At 43.3% G+C, this 21,711-nt stretch overlaps 1 protein-coding gene across 3 annotated transcripts; it reads left to right on the top strand.

Annotated features, from left to right (window-relative positions):
* The first annotated feature begins 3,805 nt into the window (after positions 1-3,805).
* mafgb (v-maf avian musculoaponeurotic fibrosarcoma oncogene homolog Gb) lies at positions 3,806-21,502 on the top strand. Of its 3 annotated transcripts, none has more exons than XM_070982191.1 (3): positions 3,806-4,050; positions 15,869-15,934; positions 16,024-21,502. In XM_070982191.1, the coding sequence occupies exons 2-3, from the start codon at positions 15,899-15,901 to the stop codon at positions 16,507-16,509; spliced, it is 522 nt and encodes a 173-aa protein (XP_070838292.1). In that variant the 5' UTR covers positions 3,806-4,050; positions 15,869-15,898; the 3' UTR covers positions 16,510-21,502. The 3 variants fall into 3 exon arrangements, with proteins under 3 accessions (XP_070838292.1, XP_070838293.1, XP_070838291.1); XM_070982192.1 differs by lacking the exon at positions 3,806-4,050 and adding an exon at positions 4,257-4,734; XM_070982190.1 differs by lacking the exon at positions 3,806-4,050 and adding an exon at positions 15,639-15,703.
* Positions 21,503-21,711: the final 209 nt, after the last annotated feature.

Below are 21,711 nucleotides of genomic sequence, written 5' to 3'. Positions count from 1 at the left end.
TCTCAAACAAAGGGTCAGACACCTCCAGGGGGTCACAAGATAAACCTGAGGATTCATGAGATGATTCATGGGAGAGGACAGAAGAAAAAAAGTTCTTCTGCACAACTCTATCATTTTTGGGCCTCGAAAAGTTCATTAAATGAAGCCATCTGAGAAGTTTAGATGGGAAATCAAGCTCTTTCGAAATGGCTAAGAACTCATAAGTATCTGAAATGGGACAAGGCCCCAACTAGACACTGCTTTTTCTGTAAGAGATGACAAGCCAGACAGATTAGGAGCCACTGGTTAAGTATTTGCATGCATGCATTGTGTTGTATAATCATTTTATGTTTAGTGTGAAGTATATCGTATCATAAAATAGAAATTCTCATGTAGTGAGAGGTAAAGTACCTCACTATTGCGCGTCAGTATACTGAAGAACAATATTGAGGCACTTGTATTTTGAGTAAATATTACTTTCCTTTTGTTTTCCTGCAAGCTTAGAAACTAAATATCAATGAGTTCTGACTGAGTGTGATAGAGGACAGAAGCGCAGTTACATTTGGGGATGTTATGAGATTGCAGTAGCTACAGCAGACCTGAAGTCTGAAGTACTTTGTAGATATTTGGGCCCATTCCTGCGCTCCGGGCTTCTGCATTTTGGATTAACAGATGCCACTTTGTGTTAGAATGAGATAGGCCTGCGGGTCTATTCAGGCAATACACAGGTGCATAATGGTGAAGTAAAACCGATGGAAGAAAAATGATGGTTTGTGAGGAGACATGTCCTCATTATAATTGAACAATTTATAGCTGCTGTAGGATTAGTTTATTTTCCTTAAACTAATACACACACCAGTGTCCCTTGATTAAATTGTGGGCCCGCATGCTCTTAGGGCACTCGGGCTGTTTATTTGTGCGTGCAATGGTTTTTCCTCCGCTGCTGAAGTGTCTCGGTAATCCCTCTTTTATTCCAAAAGGTTATTCTCCGCTTGCTCCTGCCTCTGTCTGTTAAGATTAGCCAGACTTCCATTTGCCTCTCATTATTAGACTTGTGTTACCTTTCGTTGGTTGGGCAGCTCTGAACACATCTCTTCCACCTGAGGTGAAGAGGATGTGCTCTGTGTCAATCATCTTGACACCGGCAGAAGGTCTAAGATGGCAGTTCAATGGCACATAATCCTGAGTGGAAAGTTTCGACTGTGTGTATGTGTGAGAGTATGAGTGTGTGTGTGTGTGTGTGTGTGTGTGTGTGTGTGTGTGTGTGTGTGTGTGTGTGTGTGTGTGTGTGTGTGTTTGCTCCACCCCAGCATGGGATTTCTATCCACAGGTAGGCCAGATGCTGCCTGTCATCTCCATTCAATCAATGTAATCACTGACCTTTGCAGGAACATGGTTGTTTGCATATCGTATCAAGGCCAGGAGGAGTGCCAGAAACCAACACGAGTGAGTAGATGGAAGAGCTTCGTCTGTCTTTCTCTCCTCCATCAGCACCAGCAAACATCCGCCCAATCCTCTCTAGGATGAAAAACTCAGATGAGCTAAGAAAGAGGTGTTTGTGGACATTCAGTCTCCCATGTTCCTCCCTTTCACTGTTTGTGCACCATTGTGTTGTCAGTGTGTGTGAGAGACACCCGTGCACATGTGTGATCTCCAGGCTGATACAGTATCAGCTTGGTGCAGCTGTCTGGTGAAACGGTTGTGGAAAGAGGAAGCTGTGTCAGTTACCACACATTCAGTGAATCTGCAGTATTGGCATCCCCTTCATGCCATCTTGCAATGCACAAACTTAGCAGTCCTGCAGAGACGCACCTTTGGTGGACTGATGCTTATCTGGGGATCAGACAGACAGAGAGGTGTGTGGGAGTGGCTGAATATTTTCTGTCTTGTGTACAGTGGTGGAACAAATATTCAGGTCTGTTACTAACATAAAAGGAGCAATGCATGTACGTAACAGTGCTCCACTGCAACTGCTTGTGGAATATTACAGAAGTTTAAGTACAGACGAATCATCAGCATAATATGCAGGATTCAAGTATCAGAAGTAAAAGCAATCATTTGTTACTGTGTAATTGATTAGATGGATTCTTATTAATGATGGACATAAAAGCAACATTTTTCTGTTGTATGTAGTCAAGGTGAACTTTCCAAGCAGTTGAGCAGTTTTGTTTTTTAAAAAAAAAACGATGCTGTGCTGATTTGGCAGAATGATTCATTTCAGATTAAAGTAATACTGGATGATGATTATCAATGCCATAAGCATCACTTTCATAACTACTCTGACTACTTTATGTACTGCTGTGTATCCTATAAATATACATCATGATGACATTCCTTATTATAATCTGAATCTCCAAATAGTGACTACAGCTGTCAAATAAATATAGTAAAAAGTACCATATTTATTGGGAAATGTAGTGGAGCAGAAATTAGTGCAAAATGGAAATACTCAAATTATAAAAGTACGATGTTGGGATGTTAGCGTCATTCATCAGCAGGCTCCCCATAAAATAACACATCTTCCTCTCTTATCAAGTCTTTGCTGATAAAACGTCTGGAGCTCCTTCGGATGAGAAATTCCTAAAATTGCTTTTTGAGATGCTTTGAAAATTTGCTAATAGACCCTGAAAACACAATTTTAAACCTCATCCAACAATGACTTAACAGGCTGTATGATTACATTTGGGCTTGATAGAGCTATTTCTTTAAAAAAAAAAAAAAAAAAAAACGTAGCCAAATGTGATATTTCACTTCCAGCAGCCTGGTAGAGATTCACTTTGATTTCTTAAAGGTCTGTGAACACACAAGTGTTGTTATCAGCTGTTGAATATGTAAAACTGGCTATTTATGTACTGAGAAGCATTATCTGGAACAAGGCTGCAAATACTGGTTGAGTGCTTTCTTGTATCGAAAGTCATTAGTTCCTCAGAAATGGAAATAACGTCTAGATAAACCATTGTACGCCAGGCCTAATAGTCTGTCTGGAAATTGAATTGTAAGGATAGATTGTGTACGATGTCGGCTGTAATCACTTTCCAGAGGTTTACAGCACTGTTTGTTTTCTTCAATCTTTCAGTGAGCTTCAGAATTAAAAACCAATTGAAAAAGTGGGATTTATTTTAAAGTTGTCATGTAGCCAACCAGACATTAAAAACTGCAGGTGGCTGCCAAATTGTAAAATTACAGATTTTTTTAAAACAAGAACAACCAAACATGGATGTTAATCCTATAAAAACGAGATTTTGATCCCTGCTGTTTTGTGTATATAACAATCTTCACAACTTTATGGCCTCAAGAAAAATGGGAAACATCTACTGTGCAGTTTTTTGTGACAGTGAAGAAGCTCCTCTTTTTTTTTAAACAGCATTATCATGTCCGTCTTTTAGAGGAGGCACAGCAGTGATACATGTATATAAAGATGAGAAACTTTCTCAAGCCAGAACTTAACATTGAGTTCAGTGTTTTTATTTCTGTTACTTTTTCAAAAAAAAAAAAAGTTTTCTGTTTCACCACTTTCAAATGGCATACAGCTCAAATATAGAGCTGTAAAAAGTCAAATGTGGGGGGAAATGCAGACATTATCTTCAACTCTGGCGTCGTATATAACTTACAAATGTCTAAATTCGCGACGTGCTGATGGTAATCAGTAAGAATGACAGCATCAGATGGTTTTATTTCCTCACTGTGTGCTATTGTTGGAGCCAATCAGCACTTCAAATGTGAGCTCTAACTTTAGGCATTTGCATGGAGGAGGGGCTGTCCTGTCACACACTCACTGTTGTTACGACAGTCCATCACACAGTAGTAGTGTCTCATGTCTCTTTAAATGTGGGTTGCGTTGATCCTTCATGAATGAAACCATGTGATCCAAACATCATTTGACGTCTGGCGCCTCTGACCATAGACTAAAACAAGCGAGGAAGGAGTGGATATATCTAGAGCTGTGAGAAGGCGTGAGCGGAAAAAAAAAAACATTTCTCCAACTGTCTCTGTCTACACCGGGCCGACCAACCATCGACGAACCCCGACCTTCGAAGGAGCGGTGGGTGAAAGGCGCCGGCTTGACTTCTGGTGAGTCACGTTTAACGAAATCAAACCTGAAATGCCTTAAAAAGTGCTGAATGTAGAGGTGTTGTTTTGCTGAGTGTGCACGATGACCGCCGCTCCATGCAGTTACAGTGCGGACGCGCTTATGTCGCCGCTTATGCCGCTGAGCGCTGCCGCTGCGCTGTCCTGTGGCTGCCGTTTAAAGGGCAGCAGGCTGGTAGTGCTGAATCATCACGATCCGGTCGTCATCCGGACTCATGCATGCTGTTCCGAGACCGGCTCGGTCGCTCTAACGACCACGCCGACCGGCCACCCGGCTCTTTCGTAATAACACAGACAAAGGGGGTGTACGCAGCGTGCGCCTGTCAAGCTTAAAAAAAGAAGCCATGTGTCGGAATTAGAAGACCGTGCGGGGAGTTCGAGAGCAGGTCGGCTCTCTGTGCCGCTGGTATGGACGGGGATTCCCTGGTGTTGTGGCTACTAAATAGCAAGATATTCAGACACTGTGAAAGTGAGTCGAGCTAGGGGGGAGAGCACTACCGTAGACTAACTTAAGACGGCGGAAACCCTCGATAACAACACTTAACCTCCACGTTAGCTTCCCCGACTGTCCTCTCGCTGCGGGGTGCTGAAGCGGCAGCGGCGGACACAGACCGGCAGCCTTCCGCTGTCGCTTCACAGACCGGCTCGTCGGTTGCCTCTTCACAGGTAAGATGGCCAGTCAGGTGTTCGGCTGTGAAGTGTGCTGGGCTTTTATTTTGTTTTTCACTGAGTCTTGGTGTAACATTTTGTCCGCTCGCCGCTTGCTCAGTTGGCGGCGTGACATAAGTGAAACATAATGACTAAAAGCCGCGGCGACAACAATAAGCGAGCGGCAGCTGTCACTGTGCTGTGTTTACCTGTCAAACGTCCAGCGGCTCGCTGGAGTCATGGATCCCCGCTGCTGGAGAGCGCGCAGCCGTGACTCTGCTGGAGCGGCTGTTTTGACATTTGCTTTGTGTCAGACGCTGTTCTCCGACAGGCCTTCAGTCCGTCTATGTTAACACCGGCTGAGAAATTGTACACTTAAGTGACTTCCGCTGTCCGTATTAAACGGTCTATTTCCCGGCGTGCCCGGTTGTACACCGGCTGGGCTCGCGGCAGAGATGCTGATTCATCACAACGTTGTTATTTCTCAACGTTTGCGCGAGCAGAGCGGAGGCATGAGGGAGCCATGGCAACATGGCACCGGCGGCAGGCGGGCGGACAAAGGTCTGGCGCGAGGGAAGGAAGAGCTCGGTATATTATTGGGGGCTTGGCGCTGAAATAAAGAGGCCCGGTCTTTTATTGGATGTTGACGTATTTTGGGGGATAATTAGAGCTCGTGTGGGCTGAGGAATGGGTGTTTTAAAGGACATTGGTGTGTAGTCAGGCTGAAAATACCTATCCAGTCAAAGTGTATTCAAAGCAAATGGGAGGAATGTGCACACAGACATGATGAGTATCATTCTGTAAATTATTCAGCTGCTTAACCTGGTTTTGCTTTGGGGGATGACTTGAATAAAGCATTTTCCAAGTCACGAGCAGTCAATCAAACATACTTGATACCTTGCAGTGACCTCACTCTGTTTGTGAGATGCTTGACTGAAAGGCTACAAATCAAACATTAGCCTTGTGCGTAAATGTCATGAAATGTATTTGGACAAACACAAAGAAAAGCTGGGGGGGGGGGGGCACACACATCCTCATGGCAGTTACTGTGAAGCATTGATTGCTGATGATCCCTCACAGACACTTGCGCTAAAAAAAGAAAGCACCTCAATGAACTTTAATGCGTTGCAACGGAATATCCTCTGATTGATCTCTTGTAGATGGGCCATTATCTGCTGCCTGGTAGCAACCTATGAGCACTGCAACTCTTCCACACTGAAGAGTGATAGGGAGGCTCTGTGGGCTCAAGAAAAACAGAAACTTCACCCCCTAATGACTCCATATCAGCAGCTTTAGTTAGAGTCAGCACTCTGCAGAGTGTATCAAAAGTATGTAGTAAGCAAGTTGGCAAGTACTGTAATAGAGGGTCATAATGATGAAACAGTTGTATCAGTATTAGAGAGAAGAGCCCCCCCAACCCCCCCCACTGTCTCTCTCTCTCTCTCTCTCTCTCACACACACATACACACACACACTTTTCCCCATTTACTTTTCTCATTGCATGTACGTGCACATACACACACACACTTGCACACAACCAAGGGGCTAAACTTTTTATACTTGGTATCAGTATTTAATCAGTGCTTGAAGTGCATTTCTCTGTCAAGTACTTTCCCCATCCTTCCCTGGTGTTCACGGTAATTGAACGCTGACCAATGCTTATGTGTGCAACTTTGCTGATGGTGGCGGAGCGGCGAGGCGCGCGGAGCAAGAGGGATGAAGGAAGAGGGAGGAAGAATGAGAGATGGGATTTGCGGAGAGATTGAGAACAAGGACCTTTTTGTCTTCAAGGCATTCCCCTGAAAATGCTGAGGCGAAGCAAATGCGCTCTCGCTTGACAGATGGCGTTTTCACTTGTTACTTACCACAGCTACTTTCTTTGCCTTGTCGTGTGCACGTGTGTGTGTGTGTGCGCATGTGAGAGAGCGTGTGAAGAGAGCAGGAGATATAAAACGCCTCTAAGATGCTAAGATCTAGTTGCTCTAGGGGCCGTGTGTGTAAGCACCAAGGTTAAAAACAGTGTGTGAGCGTTTCTAGCTGCACTTGCGAGATGCAGAAGGAAGATGTAGCAATGGGAAGTGATTTTACTATCAGTTGGCCATTACAACATTTTGCTCTTGTCCGTTGGTTCCTTTCCATCATTAACAATGTCTGACCTGTGGCTTCTCTCTTCAGGGGGAAGTCCGAAGTAATGAGCGTAACATCTCTGCTTTACCACATCTGAGGAATGTGCTTGTGTGTGAGTGATCATATGAAGCTGTTTGATTCTGTGCGTGCGCAGGGGTCAAGTTGATGTAACACCGTGTAAAACCTCCTCTTGGCGTGTGAGGAAAGACGGATGGGGCGGCAGCTGCTGTCAAAGTGTTCATCCTTCTGGAAGCAAGTGATGCACTCATGTTGAGAGCTGAAACTATTGATTGATTTATTGATTGGTCAATTAGCAAAAATCCTAAAAAAATCACTGGCTCCAGCTTTTCAAATGGGAATATTTTTACTTTTCACTCTCTTATTACAATAAATTGAATACCTGGATTTGACACTCTTTGAATATGTCAGCATTGGCTTTAGGACATTTTTCACTACTGGTTATTGTATTTTGGCCAATTAGGTATTGAGGAAATAGCTTTCAGATTAATCAGATTAATAAATAACAATCGTTATTTGAAACCCTACTCATTTATGAGTATTGTCTTAAAAACTTTGTCTGCTTTATGTTTTATTTTGGATTGCAACTGATTATCTAGTTTTATTAGATGATTGCATTACTTGTAAGTAATAGACTTTAAAGGTTTTTTAATCAGTGTTTAATCTTCTCTGAGCGCAGAGCGGCCATACAAGAACTTTGCCTTTAATTGTCACCCAGGAAATATTTCATTAAAGAATAAGCAAACAAGACTAAGAATCTCAGAAAGAATTCAGTACCAACTTCTGCTACAGTGCCATGGACACGTTCAGGTTGGTACCAGCTTGGTTTCCCAGCCTTAACTGTCAGTGAGGCGTTCACTCCAGTCTGAAATGTCGAGGTGGTGGTTTATAACAGGGCTATGGGACTGGATTGCACTAGATTGCGCAGGTGTTCACAATATTGTGTCCACCTCCTGTGCATGTGTTTGTTTGTGTATGCTTGTGTGTGAGAGTTTGGTGTTTGCAGAGATCATTTCTGAGTAGCGTCAACATGTTTATGATCTTGTTTACTACTGGGATCCATTTCAGAAAAGTCTTGTTATGCTTGCAAATTTCTGTGAGTGAGAGAGAAGAAAAGAGAGAGAAGTAAAAGCAGGAATAAAAGACGGAATTGGAGAGAGGGTGAGAGAGAGAGGCGGAGAGAAAGGGAAGCAGTGGGGCAGATCAATAGTTGAGTGTTTTTTCTCCACAGTAATGATGAAATATGGTGTAAGCAGATCTGGTGCATAATCATTGCTGTGCTCCACTGTTTTTCCTGCTTCCATGTGAGTGTGCTGCTTGTCCTTGTGTTCTTTTGACTTTGTGTGTGTATGTGTGTCAAATGTGCCCTACCTCCACAAGTGTCTCCTCCTTATTTACATAACCTCCCCGAGAACCAAAAAAACATATGAAATCAAGATAAATCCCATTGCAACACGCCTAAGAAGTCAGAAGGATAAGAAATGGAAAAGAAGTTCAGATTCAGCTCAAATTCCTGATCGAACCTCCTGCCCTGACATGGTTGTGGTGCGTTCAAATGACAGTATTACAAAGCTGATTCGCTGGATCAATAGTCGCTTTGTGATCAGCACTCTTTGAGTCCAGTTCTCATGTTTTCCCTCCCGATGACCTCTGGGTTTATTTGGTTTTGGTTTAGTTTTTGAGAAGGCTCCCGTTCAAGGAGGCTATTCACCCCCCCCCCCCCCCCCCCCACACACACACACACACACCCACTTCGTAAAGCAGAGCAGTAGTTTTGTTTTGCATGCAGTGTTGAGATACTGAGAATGTAGCTGTGGAGATGCAAGGCTCTGGTAACAAGACTATCCGTACCAGGAGTTGTCCACCAGTTGCATCATCTCTATGCGCCAAATTGCCGCATTTTCTAACTGCAGTGTGACGATCCCAGAATTACATGACGGTATGAATTTCTGAACCTCTTAAATAAAAAATAAAATAAAAAAACACAGTGTGGATCAATGCCATGGAGCAAAGGGAGGGAACAAAGATACGCGTGTGCCTCAAATGTGGTGCCGGCTCTTTGGATTCACCTGTGGCATTGAATTATTTCTATGCAACAACAGTCCTCCACCGGGGATTAATTTCCCTCTTCTCATTGAAGCCTAGTTTGGAAACTCCACATCAGAGCTGTTCTCCAGCAAAATAGCATGGAGTCAGGTTTAACTTTCCAACCATTTTGAACTAGTACTCTTGTTTAAGGTAATGCCTGTTGATCTTCTCTGGATGCTGATTCTATTTCAGTTTTCTAATACTGACAACTCAAACATGTCAGGAGCCTTTTTACTCACCCTCATCCATCTGTTTGGCTTTTGTTGTCAAAGCTAACGAGGCCTGAAGCTAATGATTATTTTCTTTGTCGATTAATCTTAGTCGTTTCATTTAATCGATCAGTTGTTTAGTTCCATTTACTATCAAAGTGGATGAAGGAAACCTGAAAATATTCACCATTAAGAAACTTGAATCAGTCAGTTTTTGGGCCATATTGGTTAAAAATATGTAACCATTAATCAGAATTATTGCTGATGAATTTTCTGTTTGATTGATCGATTAATCAGCCGATAATGTCAGCTCTAAAGCTGACGAATCTGGACGAGGAAAACCAGTTTTTTTTTTAGTGGTACCTTCTCAGTGATGTAGAAAATGAGTTTCCTTTTGATTTCTATCTGGAAATCACGCAATATATTATCAGGGTAAAAACAGAAATACATGTGGATGACGCACAAACACTAAGTTGGCTGTTCACATACGAAACACTGAAGTCAGCCACTTTCTTCCAGGAAGCATTTGGGATGAGGAGGAAGCCTTTTATCAGGGTAAACTTCAGGTTCTTAACATTTCTTTCTCCTGGTTTTAATCATTTCTTTCTTCTGGATTTAATCATTTCTTTCTTCTGGATTTGTAATCCTCTGGAGGATGAACTAATGTTTGGCATGACGCGCAGAGAAATAACTGACTGTACGAAGGAAGAGAGACATTACAGACTGTGGACATGCTCACACACTATTGTCCTGTGTGTGTGTGTGTGTGTGTGTGTGTGTGTGTGTGTGTGTGTGTGTGTGTGTGTGTTCATTTCTGGTCTGAGAGAAGCTTCTGATGATATTTCCTCATTAAATGTGACTGATGCTTACATCCCCACTCAAACTTTCGTCTTTGTCTCGGGTTAGCATTGCTGTTCCATCGTGTGGGGGAGGTAAACCCAACACGCCGTTTAACTCATCGCCGTCTCCCTCGCAGCCCTCTGTGTGTTATTCACACACAAAGACTCAGCCAACTTAACCTATGGTACACGCTTTCTCTCCTCTTAAAAAAAAGAAGCACTTATGAAAAAAAAAAAAAGGGAGCCGGCGCTCAATTGCCTGACAGTGCACTTTTTTTGCTTGTGTTGGGAAATTTGTCATCACACTCCGACTTACTACCTGGAATGGGAAAAACGTGTCGACGCCAGGACTTTTTCTCGCCTTTAATAACACACTTGCACAAACACTGTCTTGCGCGCGCTCAACCAGCCCACACACACAGACACACAAAACCCTTTTTGAACTCTCAGAAAAGTGTGAAAGTGATCACTCTTCTTTCTCCATATATTATGTTTATGAGGGGCCAGACTCTTGCTCCCTCTTTCCCTGTGTTTTCCTCCTCTGCTCCCCTCTCTGTCTGTGTTATCATGCTTATTTCACGCTCTGCATACCTCTCAGTTAATAGCTTCCTGCTCTTTCTCCACACACACACACACACACACACACACACACACGCACACACACACACACACACACACACACACACACACACACACACACACACGCACACACACACACACACACACACACACACACACGGCTCATACGGGTGTCTTTTCTCCCCCCTCTGTCTCCCCTTCCTCACCCTGTCTCCATGGCCCTGTATCTCCGCTGTGAGCCTGCCCCCTCTCTATACACAGGTTGCCATTATCGCAGATCTGATTCCTAATTCTCAATTAGCCTCCACACAGTGCTCGTCGTTAATTATTTACCAACTCCCTCAACACCCTCGGCCCACGCTAGATCAATGAGTGCGAGTGCTGCTCCCTCTTTCTTTAAAAAAGGCAAGGTGGCGAGAGTTTTGTGGCGCTCTGAGGTTTTAATTCACGCTCCCTACATTTCTGCTCTCTTCATGTCTTTCCATCATGTCCTCTCTGTGTCTCACAGTGTGTCTTTGCTGCCACGCTCGCCATCCTTTGTGTTCTCCGTTATTGCTCAGAGAGTTGCCTGAGGGAGGAGGCGCAGTTAAGGCAGTTGTTATGTTGGGATTATTCAATAAAGACAGACTGCATCACAAACGGCTTGTGACTCTTACAATCTATTCTTGATCATTCTCTATATGCTAGCTTGTTTATGCTCGCGTACACCCACACACACCAGCCCCCAGGTCGTTTTTGAAGCGCTTAATCTGGCTGTTTATTTTCCTCTGTGTGTTTGTGTGTCTGTGCAGCATGCCACCAGCTTTTAAGTAGGAAGTCTCTTTCTAAGAAATTCCTCTCTGTGCGGCGGTAGTGGCTGGAGCAAAAGGTTCTCTCAAACAAGATTAATTAGAGCTCTGTCTGAAGCCAGCCACACACACACACACACACACACACACACACACACACACACACACACACACACACACACACACACACACACACACACAAACATCATCCTGCTTGTCTGCACTACATGAACAGAAAGGAGTTGTGCTGTATGTCCTGTGCCGTTTCTTGTGCTCTTTAATCTGTCTTTATAAGCCCTGTGATCACTGTGTTCACCCTCTGCCACACTATTACTCTCGTTTTCATCCTTTCTGCAGGACTTGATTTGTCAACAAGATAGGATGAGGCTTTTTTTCTCTGTGTGTGTGTGTGTGTGTGTGTGTGTGTGTGTGTGTGTGTGTGTGTGTGTGTGTGTGTGTGTGTGTGTGTGTCAGACAGAGCAGAAGGTCTGGGGAGAGAGAGATGGTCAGCAGTAGTTTCATTGCACTGGATCAGCTTCACAACTTTTGTAATTGGAGGTTTTAGTCGTGGTCGTTGCTGAGTTCAGGGTTTTTTTTCGACCACAATCCCCCTCCATCCATTCCTCTCTCCCTGGTCCTATCTCTCTCTCTCTCTCTCTCTCTCTCTCTCTCTCTCTCTCTCCCTCTCCCCCCTCTACACCCACCCCCCCACACCCAACAGCTAAGCTCTTACAAATGTGTTGAGGATGCATTTTCACCCAAACGCTTTCCCACCCCCTCTTCTTTCCTCCTTCTCTGCCCCCCCGTCCTGTTCCTCCTCATGTGCGTTCCTCCCTCCACCCCCCCCACTCACTCGCCTCTCTCTTTTTCCTCTCTTCTTTCTCCCTTGTCATTTGCAACCCCCACCTCGTCCTCCCTCCATACTCAGCATTTTTCTCGGTTGTGGGTGTGATGTCTCTGCTGTAACGCTAATCAGCTCTGGAGACGTCAGCATTCTTGTGGCCCTCCTTCACCCCCCCCTTCCTTTTTTCTTACCTAGTCTGCCTTCACCTTGCTTTCCTACCAAATCCTCGGCCTCTTTTATCTTCACTGTCTTATCGTTTCTTCTCCTCTCACCGTATTTTGCTCCACCACATCTCACCTCTTCTTCCATCCCTGTCCCCATGTCCCGTCCTCTGTGTGTGTGTGTGTGTGTGTGTGTGTGTGTGTGTGTGTGTGTGTGTGTGTGTGTGTGTGTGTGTGTTGTCTCTCCACTGTAACCGTAAGCAGCTCTGCTCTTGAGTTGTCAGCGTTCTTTTGGTTGCTCCATAAAAATACAGCCTGCCACAGCAAAAAAGCTGTCTGTTGTAGCAACAGCGACTGTGGCATTGACCACACTGCAGCGACCACCCCACAAGCATTATGGGAAGGACACCTCTGGCACTTTGCGTGTGTGTGTATGTGTGTCTGGGTACATACGGCCAAGATGAATGCCAATGCCTTTACTCAGCAGATGATCTTTGACCTGGGTGACTTACACATGGCCTGAACGCACACACGCACACACACGCGCACACACACACACAAACCAGCTTATTACAGTTTAATGCTGTGGTGCAGGTCAAGTCTGTTGTTGTCTAACCTTGATGAAATAGGTCCCAAACAGAAAGTGCTGTCCTGCTCCCCGAGTGTACTAATACCAACTACTAACACCAATAGCACTACTCTAGCTATAACTATTATGATGATAAAGTGGATCTGCACAGTTTACAGCTTAAACAACTAGTCAATTAGTCAATTTTAGTGCAAAGTTATATGCTTCTAGCTCCCAAAATTTGAAAAGTCTTCTATGATAGTAAACTTTTTACTGTTTTTCACCACAACATTTTGTACGATTAATCGCTTTATTGAAACAATTATTGTTTTTTGCCTTTATTGGACAGAGAAAAGACAAGAAATGAGCAAATAGTGAGAGGGGAAGGACCTAATAATTTGCAGATTAATCGATCACAAAGGTAGCCACAAATATAATCTTTTTCTTAACTCATCAGTATGACTTAGTTGGATTAGCTGATCATCAGATTCATCAGTTACTGTTCTTTTTTGTTCATAGCCAAATCTGGGACATTTTGTATTATGAAATTTTTTTTATCTTTAATGTACAAACCGCAGACATTGATGAATGAGTATTACAGCAAAGGACATGCCATTAAAAGTAGACATCTGCAAAAGCTGAAAATGACTATTCAGGGAATTATCCGTATGGATGGTGAAATACCTGTCCCTTCTGTGCACCTGCAGTAGTTCTGTTTGCCAACTAAAAACTCCCTCACATCTTAAATATGTGTTGTCAGTAAGGAATAAAACCTCTGAACCATGCATGTACAGTACGATCAATTTCCACACGCATCAAGCACTCTTTAGCACTTTAAACATAACTACATTGACCCGTTTGTGTACTTGCAGCCGACCGTTTTATGTGTGTGTTTTATTGTGCCCCACTGGTATGGTGGCAGGGGACTGTGTGTGTGTGTGCATGTGTGTATGCGCTTGTGGGCATGCTTTTTGTTTGTATGTAGATGTGGTTGGGGGGGAGGGGGTTGGGGTTTGGGCACAGGGGAAATAAACCAGTGCCTGGCAGGAAAACAGCCTCCTTTTTGCCCTCTCTGTTTTCCCTCCTCCCCGCTCTCTTCACCGCCCCCACCCCCAACAGCCACCCCCAGTCTTCTCGTCTTTGATCCATCTATTGTGCAATGATGCACCTCCAGCTGTGGGAGGCTGCATCACAACAAAACGCAAGAGCGACATTTATTTGAGAAGAGCTCTAAATATACACAGTTGATTGAAATACCATTTGCAACTTACTGACCCTGACTCCCTGAACGAAGCAGAGCTGTTGCTCCATCAAAGTATACCATCGCTTTTTTCCCGTGTTCTTCATCATTTCATGGAATTTTTGAGTGCTGTGCGTGCGATGCGCGGCATGTGCCTGCACAATTACTTGTACGTGCTTGTAGCGTACGCTTTTCTTTGATCTACAGCTATTTATAACTGTAGGTTTTTTGGCAGCGCTTGCACAAACACTTGCGCACCCTTGCAGACAGACAGGCGGAGGTGCATTGTGGGGGAGGCTCACTGGCACACTCAGTGCCAGGCCTTTTCACAGAAAAGAATAAGAATGAAACGAGAACAGACGCGTTGCCTCATGTCACTTAAATGTCATCAGTTCCCTAAACAAGGAGCTTTATAAATTACCCAACTTGTGAATGACTGAAGAAATATAACTTACTTCCAAATGAGCTTTTTGCTTAAAACTTTAAACTGACCCTGGTGTGAAACGTAAGAGAGTATAAATACATACAGACAGACAGCAGGCTGATTCAGGAGTATCAGGTGTGGTGACAGCTACATGTCACTGGGCAACCAATCACAAGCATTGTTCTGTCATTGTGGAAAAGGGAGGTAGAGGGTAAGGGGTGCAAAAACAGAGATGAGTTGGGGGATTCATAAAAAATGACAGTGAAAAGAAATTTGTGTAGCAGTAGGGGAGAGAGAGAGAGAAAGAGAGAGAGAGAGAGAGAGAGAGAGAGAGAGAGAGAGAGAGAGAGAGAGAGAGAGAGAGAGAATCTGCTGAGTCATCATGACTGGTCTCATGATGATCGCTCAGCAGCAGCAACAATAGCCGCACTTTATCGAACACACACACATAGACACGCAGACACACGCAGGTCTGAGAGATGAGAACCAGACCAACGCACAATACAAAGCGTCTCATTGAGAGCTAGTGGAGATGCTCGTCTGTGGAGCTGTGTGCTCTAAGGACTGATCTCATCTTTTGCACTTCCAGGCTCCCTCTTTGTTGACTTCTGATTCACACTGCTTTGTGTCCATCCTTTTGTCTCTTGTTTCCACTCAGCTACAAACGCTTAGACGTCGTTTGATTTGTTTTGCCTTCATATTCATCCCTAGTAGGTGTATGTCTGAAGCTGTCTTTCTACATCTCTCCAGTCTCTTTGCTGCTGTCTTCAGAAAGGTGTGCGTATGTGTGTGTTTGTGTGTGGTCGGGCTCTAACAGTTGGTTTTCCCCTGGAGTCCTTCCCACAAATTTTTACCACTTCCTCTTCTTTCACATTCATTTCATTCCTATTGGCCTAAACCCAACCAATAAGAGTTTAACAGCACAAAGGTAGTGGGCACTGTCAGTGTAACCACCAGGAAACAGGAAGTCAGGGAAATTCTAAGAAAAGTTTGTTTGTCACTTTCACTCATGCACCGTGACACTGATGCGTAATGCTTGAACATGCTCACACCACAGTGCTCCAGCAGTAGCTTTTCATTTGGTGTGTCTTCACTGGTCCAGGTGGGTAATGACACCTTTTTCCTGATCTAAACTAAGCATTACTGTTCCTTAACACAGCGATGGTCTTTTTTTTAATAATTACTTACTTTGTTCACTGGCTTTCCGGAGAACTTCAGCTGTCTTTTATGATGTGTCTTTGCTCACATCTCTCTTTGGTCTCCGCAGGTCTGTTCAGAAGAGCAAGGCTCTTGTGGCATGACGACGACTAACAAAGGAAATAAAGCCTTGAAGGTAAGAGAGAGCACGTCTTACACTGAATTCTCTATATTTGTCAGGTTGTGCCTCTGCCTCACTCCCCCTCTTCCTCCTGTTTCATCCAGGTGAAGCGTGAGCCGGGGGAGAATGGCACCAGCCTCACAGATGAGGAGCTGGTGACCATGTCGGTGCGGGAGCTGAACCAGCACCTCCGAGGGCTCTCCAAAGAAGAGATCCTGCAGCTGAAACAACGGCGGCGCACCTTGAAGAACCGGGGCTACGCCGCCAGCTGCCGGGTGAAGCGGGTCACCCAGAAGGAGGAGCTGGAGAAGCAGAAGGCCCAGCTGCAGCAGGAGGTGGACAAACTGGCCAATGAGAATGCTTCGATGCGCGTTGAGCTGGACGCTCTGAGGTCTAAGTACGAGGCATTACAGACGTTTGCCAGGACCGTGGCACGGAGCCCCAATGTCGGGGTTGGGGTTCGGGGTGGAGGGGGAGGAGGAGGGGGAGGGGTGCCATCATCAGTCATTGGTCCACTCATACCGGGGAAGGTGGCAACAGCAACGAGCGTGATCACAATAGTGAAATCAAAAACAGATGCACGGTCTTGAGGGAGGGAAAGATAGATGAGGGTGGAGTTCAGCTGCAGCAGAGTAATTCCTCTTCTCTGCCTGCCACCTCTCCTCCACCTGCACTGACTTCAAACAGCGGGGCGGTCTTGATCACATCGCCTCAGCGTGTTCCTGTCACCTGTCTCTCAGATCAGTGCAGATGAAGGAAAGGATGGAAGCAGAGGAAGACCGTTGAGAGCATAGAGATGCAGCCCTTGGTCAGCGCATGATCATTCAGCACAGGACAGATACACAGGGTTCCTACAGTCACTGAAAAAGTCAAAGAATTTGAGATTAGTTTTATTCCAGGCCAGGGAGGAAAAAAAAAACATAAATGCCCAAAACACTCTGGAGAAATCATTCAATTTCTTTCAGTTGTCATTTACATCAGTCAAGTGTTCAGTGTGGAGTTTTACTGCTGGTAGATCTCTAGATATCTGTAAGTGCATAATAATCCCGTCACACATTTCCACACTAGATTTGAGGTGGTATCCTGCCTGAACCAAGATGTATTAGAATCAGAAAGATGCTATCACTGTATTAGTTATAGGAAAGTCCTTGGATGAGACTGACACAGACAGAGTTGGGTTCCTGAGTTCCAGAAAGAAAACACAAGATTTCTTGTGAGCTGCACAGAAGTCCCATCTTGCTCCACCCGGCCAAGAACTTTTTCAGAAAAGTACTATAGAAAAATATATATTACACAATGGTGGTAACTGTATTTCTACTGTTTTGTACTGTGTTGTCATTCACATGAGGTCCAAAGTGTATTCTCTGTGTGTCAATTGTTATATATCAGGAATTCTGTGAAATTCTGTGCCGCGTGTTCGTTTTGGTATTGCTATATTTAGTTAGCTGTACTTTTTCTACGGTCTCTTCACTTTCTATGTCCAACTCTCTCACTCTACCTAACTTTTTCTCTGACTTTCCATTTTTCAATTACAACTGGATCTAACAGAAAGAAGGGGGGGTGGGCGGCAATTGATATTTACCAACAAAAAAAGAAGAGGATAAAGTTATTGAAAGCCAGTGACCTTATCTCAGTTTGTAAGAATTTTCAGGGAAATGAACGCCAGAGCTGAAGAGATAAAGTCCGAATTCCTCTCAAGATATATTGAAGATAATTGGAAGGGCAAGTGCCTTGGTTTCCCGCTGAAGAAGTCAAGAGGACACGAAAAACTGTGGAGATTCAATGCAGGTGTTTGCTTATACCTGTGCTTAATGGGATGCACTGACCAATCAGGAATCAGGTTGCAGCAGCATTTAACTCTTGCTGTGCATTGTTGAGCTGTGTCGTGCCCATCAGGATTAATAATGCTAATAACACCCATTTATGTGACTTGGCAGTTCTTTGACTTCAAGGGGAAAAAAACAAAAGCAGTCTGCAGAAAAGGAGTCTGTTTTCATCCCAGTTTCCTTTGCACAGAATACGCTTTTTGCAAAGGTGAAGTCCACATATCTGCTATGTTAATCTCTTGGTTCACATGTTCTAGAATTTGATTGGCTACTGACTCAGAAATCTAGGTTATTATACCCACAGCATCATTTCTTGCCTCGAATCAAAGTGGTTTATTTGCCATTCCTCTTGCTTTCAACCACAAAGCTCGACGTGCGAGCGCAAAATGTGATTACTGACAGTGCAGTCAGCTCGCGAAGATGTTTCTTTGGGATTTCCAGTCACACAAATGGGATGTCATTTCACATGAGTTTTACCATAAAAGTAGTCTTATGTGGTGTTCTATACTCAAAGAATCTTTGTCTATGTATGGTAGAGTCTGGAATTTTATAAAGACAATTATCTTTGCATTGTTTGTAACGACCTGTAAAAAAAAAAAAAAAAAAAAAAAAGGTATAACAAAGTCTGTTTGATATACAGTATCTCTCTATTTTGCAATTGTACCAAAAGTGGCTTAACTACTGAATAGCTTTGTTTTTCTCTAGTGACTAGGCACGTGTGTGTAACCGTGAACTAGCGTGTGGTGTGCTGTGTAGGTATGTGACGAGGTAACTATGGCGTTCACTATTTCATGGATATGACTTTGATCATCGTTTAATTTCAGGCTGAAGCGGGTGATGACACTGCGGGTAACTGCGCTCTTTCTCTAATCATAAAATCTTTGTCCTCCTGGCCCCGTTGCTCAGCTCCAGCACTGCAGACGTCTTATTTGCACTTATGATTTGTACATTGTACTTTCTTTGGCAGACCCATTTTCCATATTTCCGAACAAGCCTTTGTGGCTTTCTTTTGGTCCGTGCGGCGCTCAAAGCTCATTATTGCAGATAAAATGCCTTCAGGTCATCTGGCGAGGTAACAGATCAACAATGGGCCTGCATGGCTGCATCAAGCCTATTCCTTCAATAAGTTGTTTTGTAGTGGGTGATGAAGGTATTTGTTTTTGCTGTGTTCATTTTATATTGTTATGTGTATATATAATGTTGTTCCTGTTTTGTTTTGGAGCTGTCCTGTAAGTGTCAGGAAAGTGCAGCAAATCTGTTTATGTATTTGGTGTTTTAAGAAGTGAAAAAAATCTATTTGCTATTTAATGGTTTGTCTGTCTAAGAGTTAGGTTTACCTTATAAAGTACAATTGTCTCAAACTGTTCTTTAAGGGAGGGAAATCTGATTTGAATTGAGCCATTTCCTGAGATAGAAACAATTTAAAAGGATAGAAAAACAGTAGATTCGTGCAGCCTTTTACCTGCACCGCTTCTTTTCCACTGTGAAGAAGAAGAGGTGAGCGAGCCCACTGCTATGCAGTTATGAGGACAAGCGAGGCACGAAAGCGAAGGCACTGGAAGGGTTTGAGGTTTTAAAATATGATTTCTCCATTATCTTTACACTGATAACCTTGCACGTTCAGTCAACTGTGAAATCAGAGAGCTACAAATGTCAAATGGAAATGTCTGATACATTACCACCAGACTCCATGGTGTTCAGCTACAAGCAGATATTAGGTGTCACACCCAGTATATTTCGATATGTGCTCTGTATTTTAAAAACCATGTCCTGTTTTGTTTGGTCAGAATGCTTTAATTTGACTTTCTACTGGATTTTTTTTCATATGTATGTTCTTTCTCTGTGTCACTCTGTTGCTTCCCGTCTGTCTTTACATTTGCTTGTTGAATGATGTTTTTTGCTGGCAAGTCCTGTGTTGTGTGTGTAGTCACGGTGGTAGAAAATAAGAAGAAACGCACGACTTCTGCTAAGATTAGCTCGTGTCAAGCTGAAGAAAAATATGAAGCTTCTCAGTGCTGTCAAAATGTACATGCTGTATGTGCCACTGTCGGACAATGTGTTTCCACCTAGTCTGTATTTTGATGCTCCTCTTGTTTAAAAATGATGCATAATGTGTAAATGTGTTAACATGGTGGCTTCTGCTAATAGACCTCTCTAATTATGCAAACTGTGTAGGGCAAACTTAGACCTCCTACCACACAGGAGCGGTGATGCTATCGTAGCCGTTGTGTCAACTTGTTTGTTTTATAATTGCAGGTACAGCGTGATGTGACGACGTTAAAGAGCTTATATACGTAGTTTATACTTGGTTATAAATGCCAGCACCGGTTTGTCTGTCTCTGTTTAAATCAGACTGTTTTTTCAATGTTGCTTAACAATTAACTGTGAAAGCATGGAATCAAATATGTTTTATCCATTTCCAATTGACAAAAAGACTGAATGCAAAATATACTGTAGCCGTCATGCAGAGCCTGCTGCTGAACTGAACGATACTGCTTTTATCTTCCTGACTTGAATATTTTGTGGTTGTAGAAGGGTCCGAGTGTGAAGTCCCCAAACTGAAACATTACAGTTTCTTCTTAATTTTCACTCAGCAGGCATGATTAGCTGACAACTGTGACCTTTAGTGGTTATCAGACAGGGCAGTTGAGTGGCTTTTCATAAGAGTTTAAGAGCTGACTGACCTTATTTTCTGCTTGCCGTACAGAGGTCATGCCCTCCTTATGAAAAAGCATTTCATCACAAGCAACTGCACCTAAACCACAGCTATGAATATTTTACAGAGGCAGAAAGGAGTGGTGGAGACACATCTGATAAAACGCTCAATCATGTCCCACTCCACTTATCGTATCCCTCTTTATGAAGTGTCAGCGAGTTGACTCAGCGGGCTTTCCAGGCCCTTCTTCAAAACATCCGCTTCTTTTCTAAGATGCAAATCATTAACTCCTTATCTTGCTGCTTGGCCAATCACTATGTGTCGTCATTCAGTTGTTTTCCTGTCTACTGAATCATGCCACCGCGCTCTAAGAGCCCTTTCACCCACCTCCAATTCCGATCGATGAGAGTAAATGAAGCAAGGATTGCTTTGATCGTTTGGTGTTTTCATCAATAACAATGTTTGCTTTGCCTCCCAGGTTCCCTCCTTCCTCCTGCCGCTCTCTCTGCGGCCCCTGTCAGCTGTTCAGCCTCTAACATCACATTCTTACCCAGGTTTATCTTCCACATCACACTTATTTGTATTTTGACTTTTCATTTTGACTCTTAATTTTACTCCTGATACCATTTTCTCCCCCATCAAACCACACATGTCTGCTGGTGAGCGTTCGGCCAGGTTACTCATGAGAACTGGGATAATTTTGTGTTTCTGAAGTATATAATGGTCAGTCTAAAGCTATAGAAAAGTAGTGAGTTGGTGTGAATACGGCATAGCCGATTCAGAAAAGCCCTTGTACTAGAAGATTCTGTGTTTTGTAATATTTCTGTATGGGGTGTAATAAATTATTCTATGACAGTGCTTTCTATGGGAAAATACTTAAAATGTGACAGTCTTTGTAAGTATTTATCTTCAACTAAATTATTGTACTTTTTTTTTTTGCAATTTGTAGATACATAAGTGATGATGACAAGGTATTGGTAATCATGGAATTAACTGTTTCATCATCAGTCTGAAGCATCTTTTAATTTATTGATGTATATACTGTATGTTTGTTGATAAACAGCTTACTTTATTTTGTATATGACCAATAAACATGTTTTGAAATGGAACGGTTTTTTTATGTCTTGTGCAATTGAAGAAGATAGTAATATTATATAGAAATAATAGTTTTTAACATATATAGTTGAAGCTTTTACTTCAAGTTAAAGTCCAAGATGAACAAAGCTAACCACACTAATGTGCATCAGGAGTCAGTCTGTCATCAAGTATCTAAACAATACAAAACAATCATTTGTGAAAGAAAATCATGG

Source organism: Chaetodon trifascialis, chromosome 2 (assembly GCF_039877785.1).
Source record: "Chaetodon trifascialis isolate fChaTrf1 chromosome 2, fChaTrf1.hap1, whole genome shotgun sequence".
Lineage (NCBI taxonomy): Eukaryota > Metazoa > Chordata > Actinopteri > Chaetodontiformes > Chaetodontidae > Chaetodon > Chaetodon trifascialis.
Note: the sequence above shows the minus strand (reverse complement) of the source record. Positions and strands in the feature narration are given on the sequence as shown.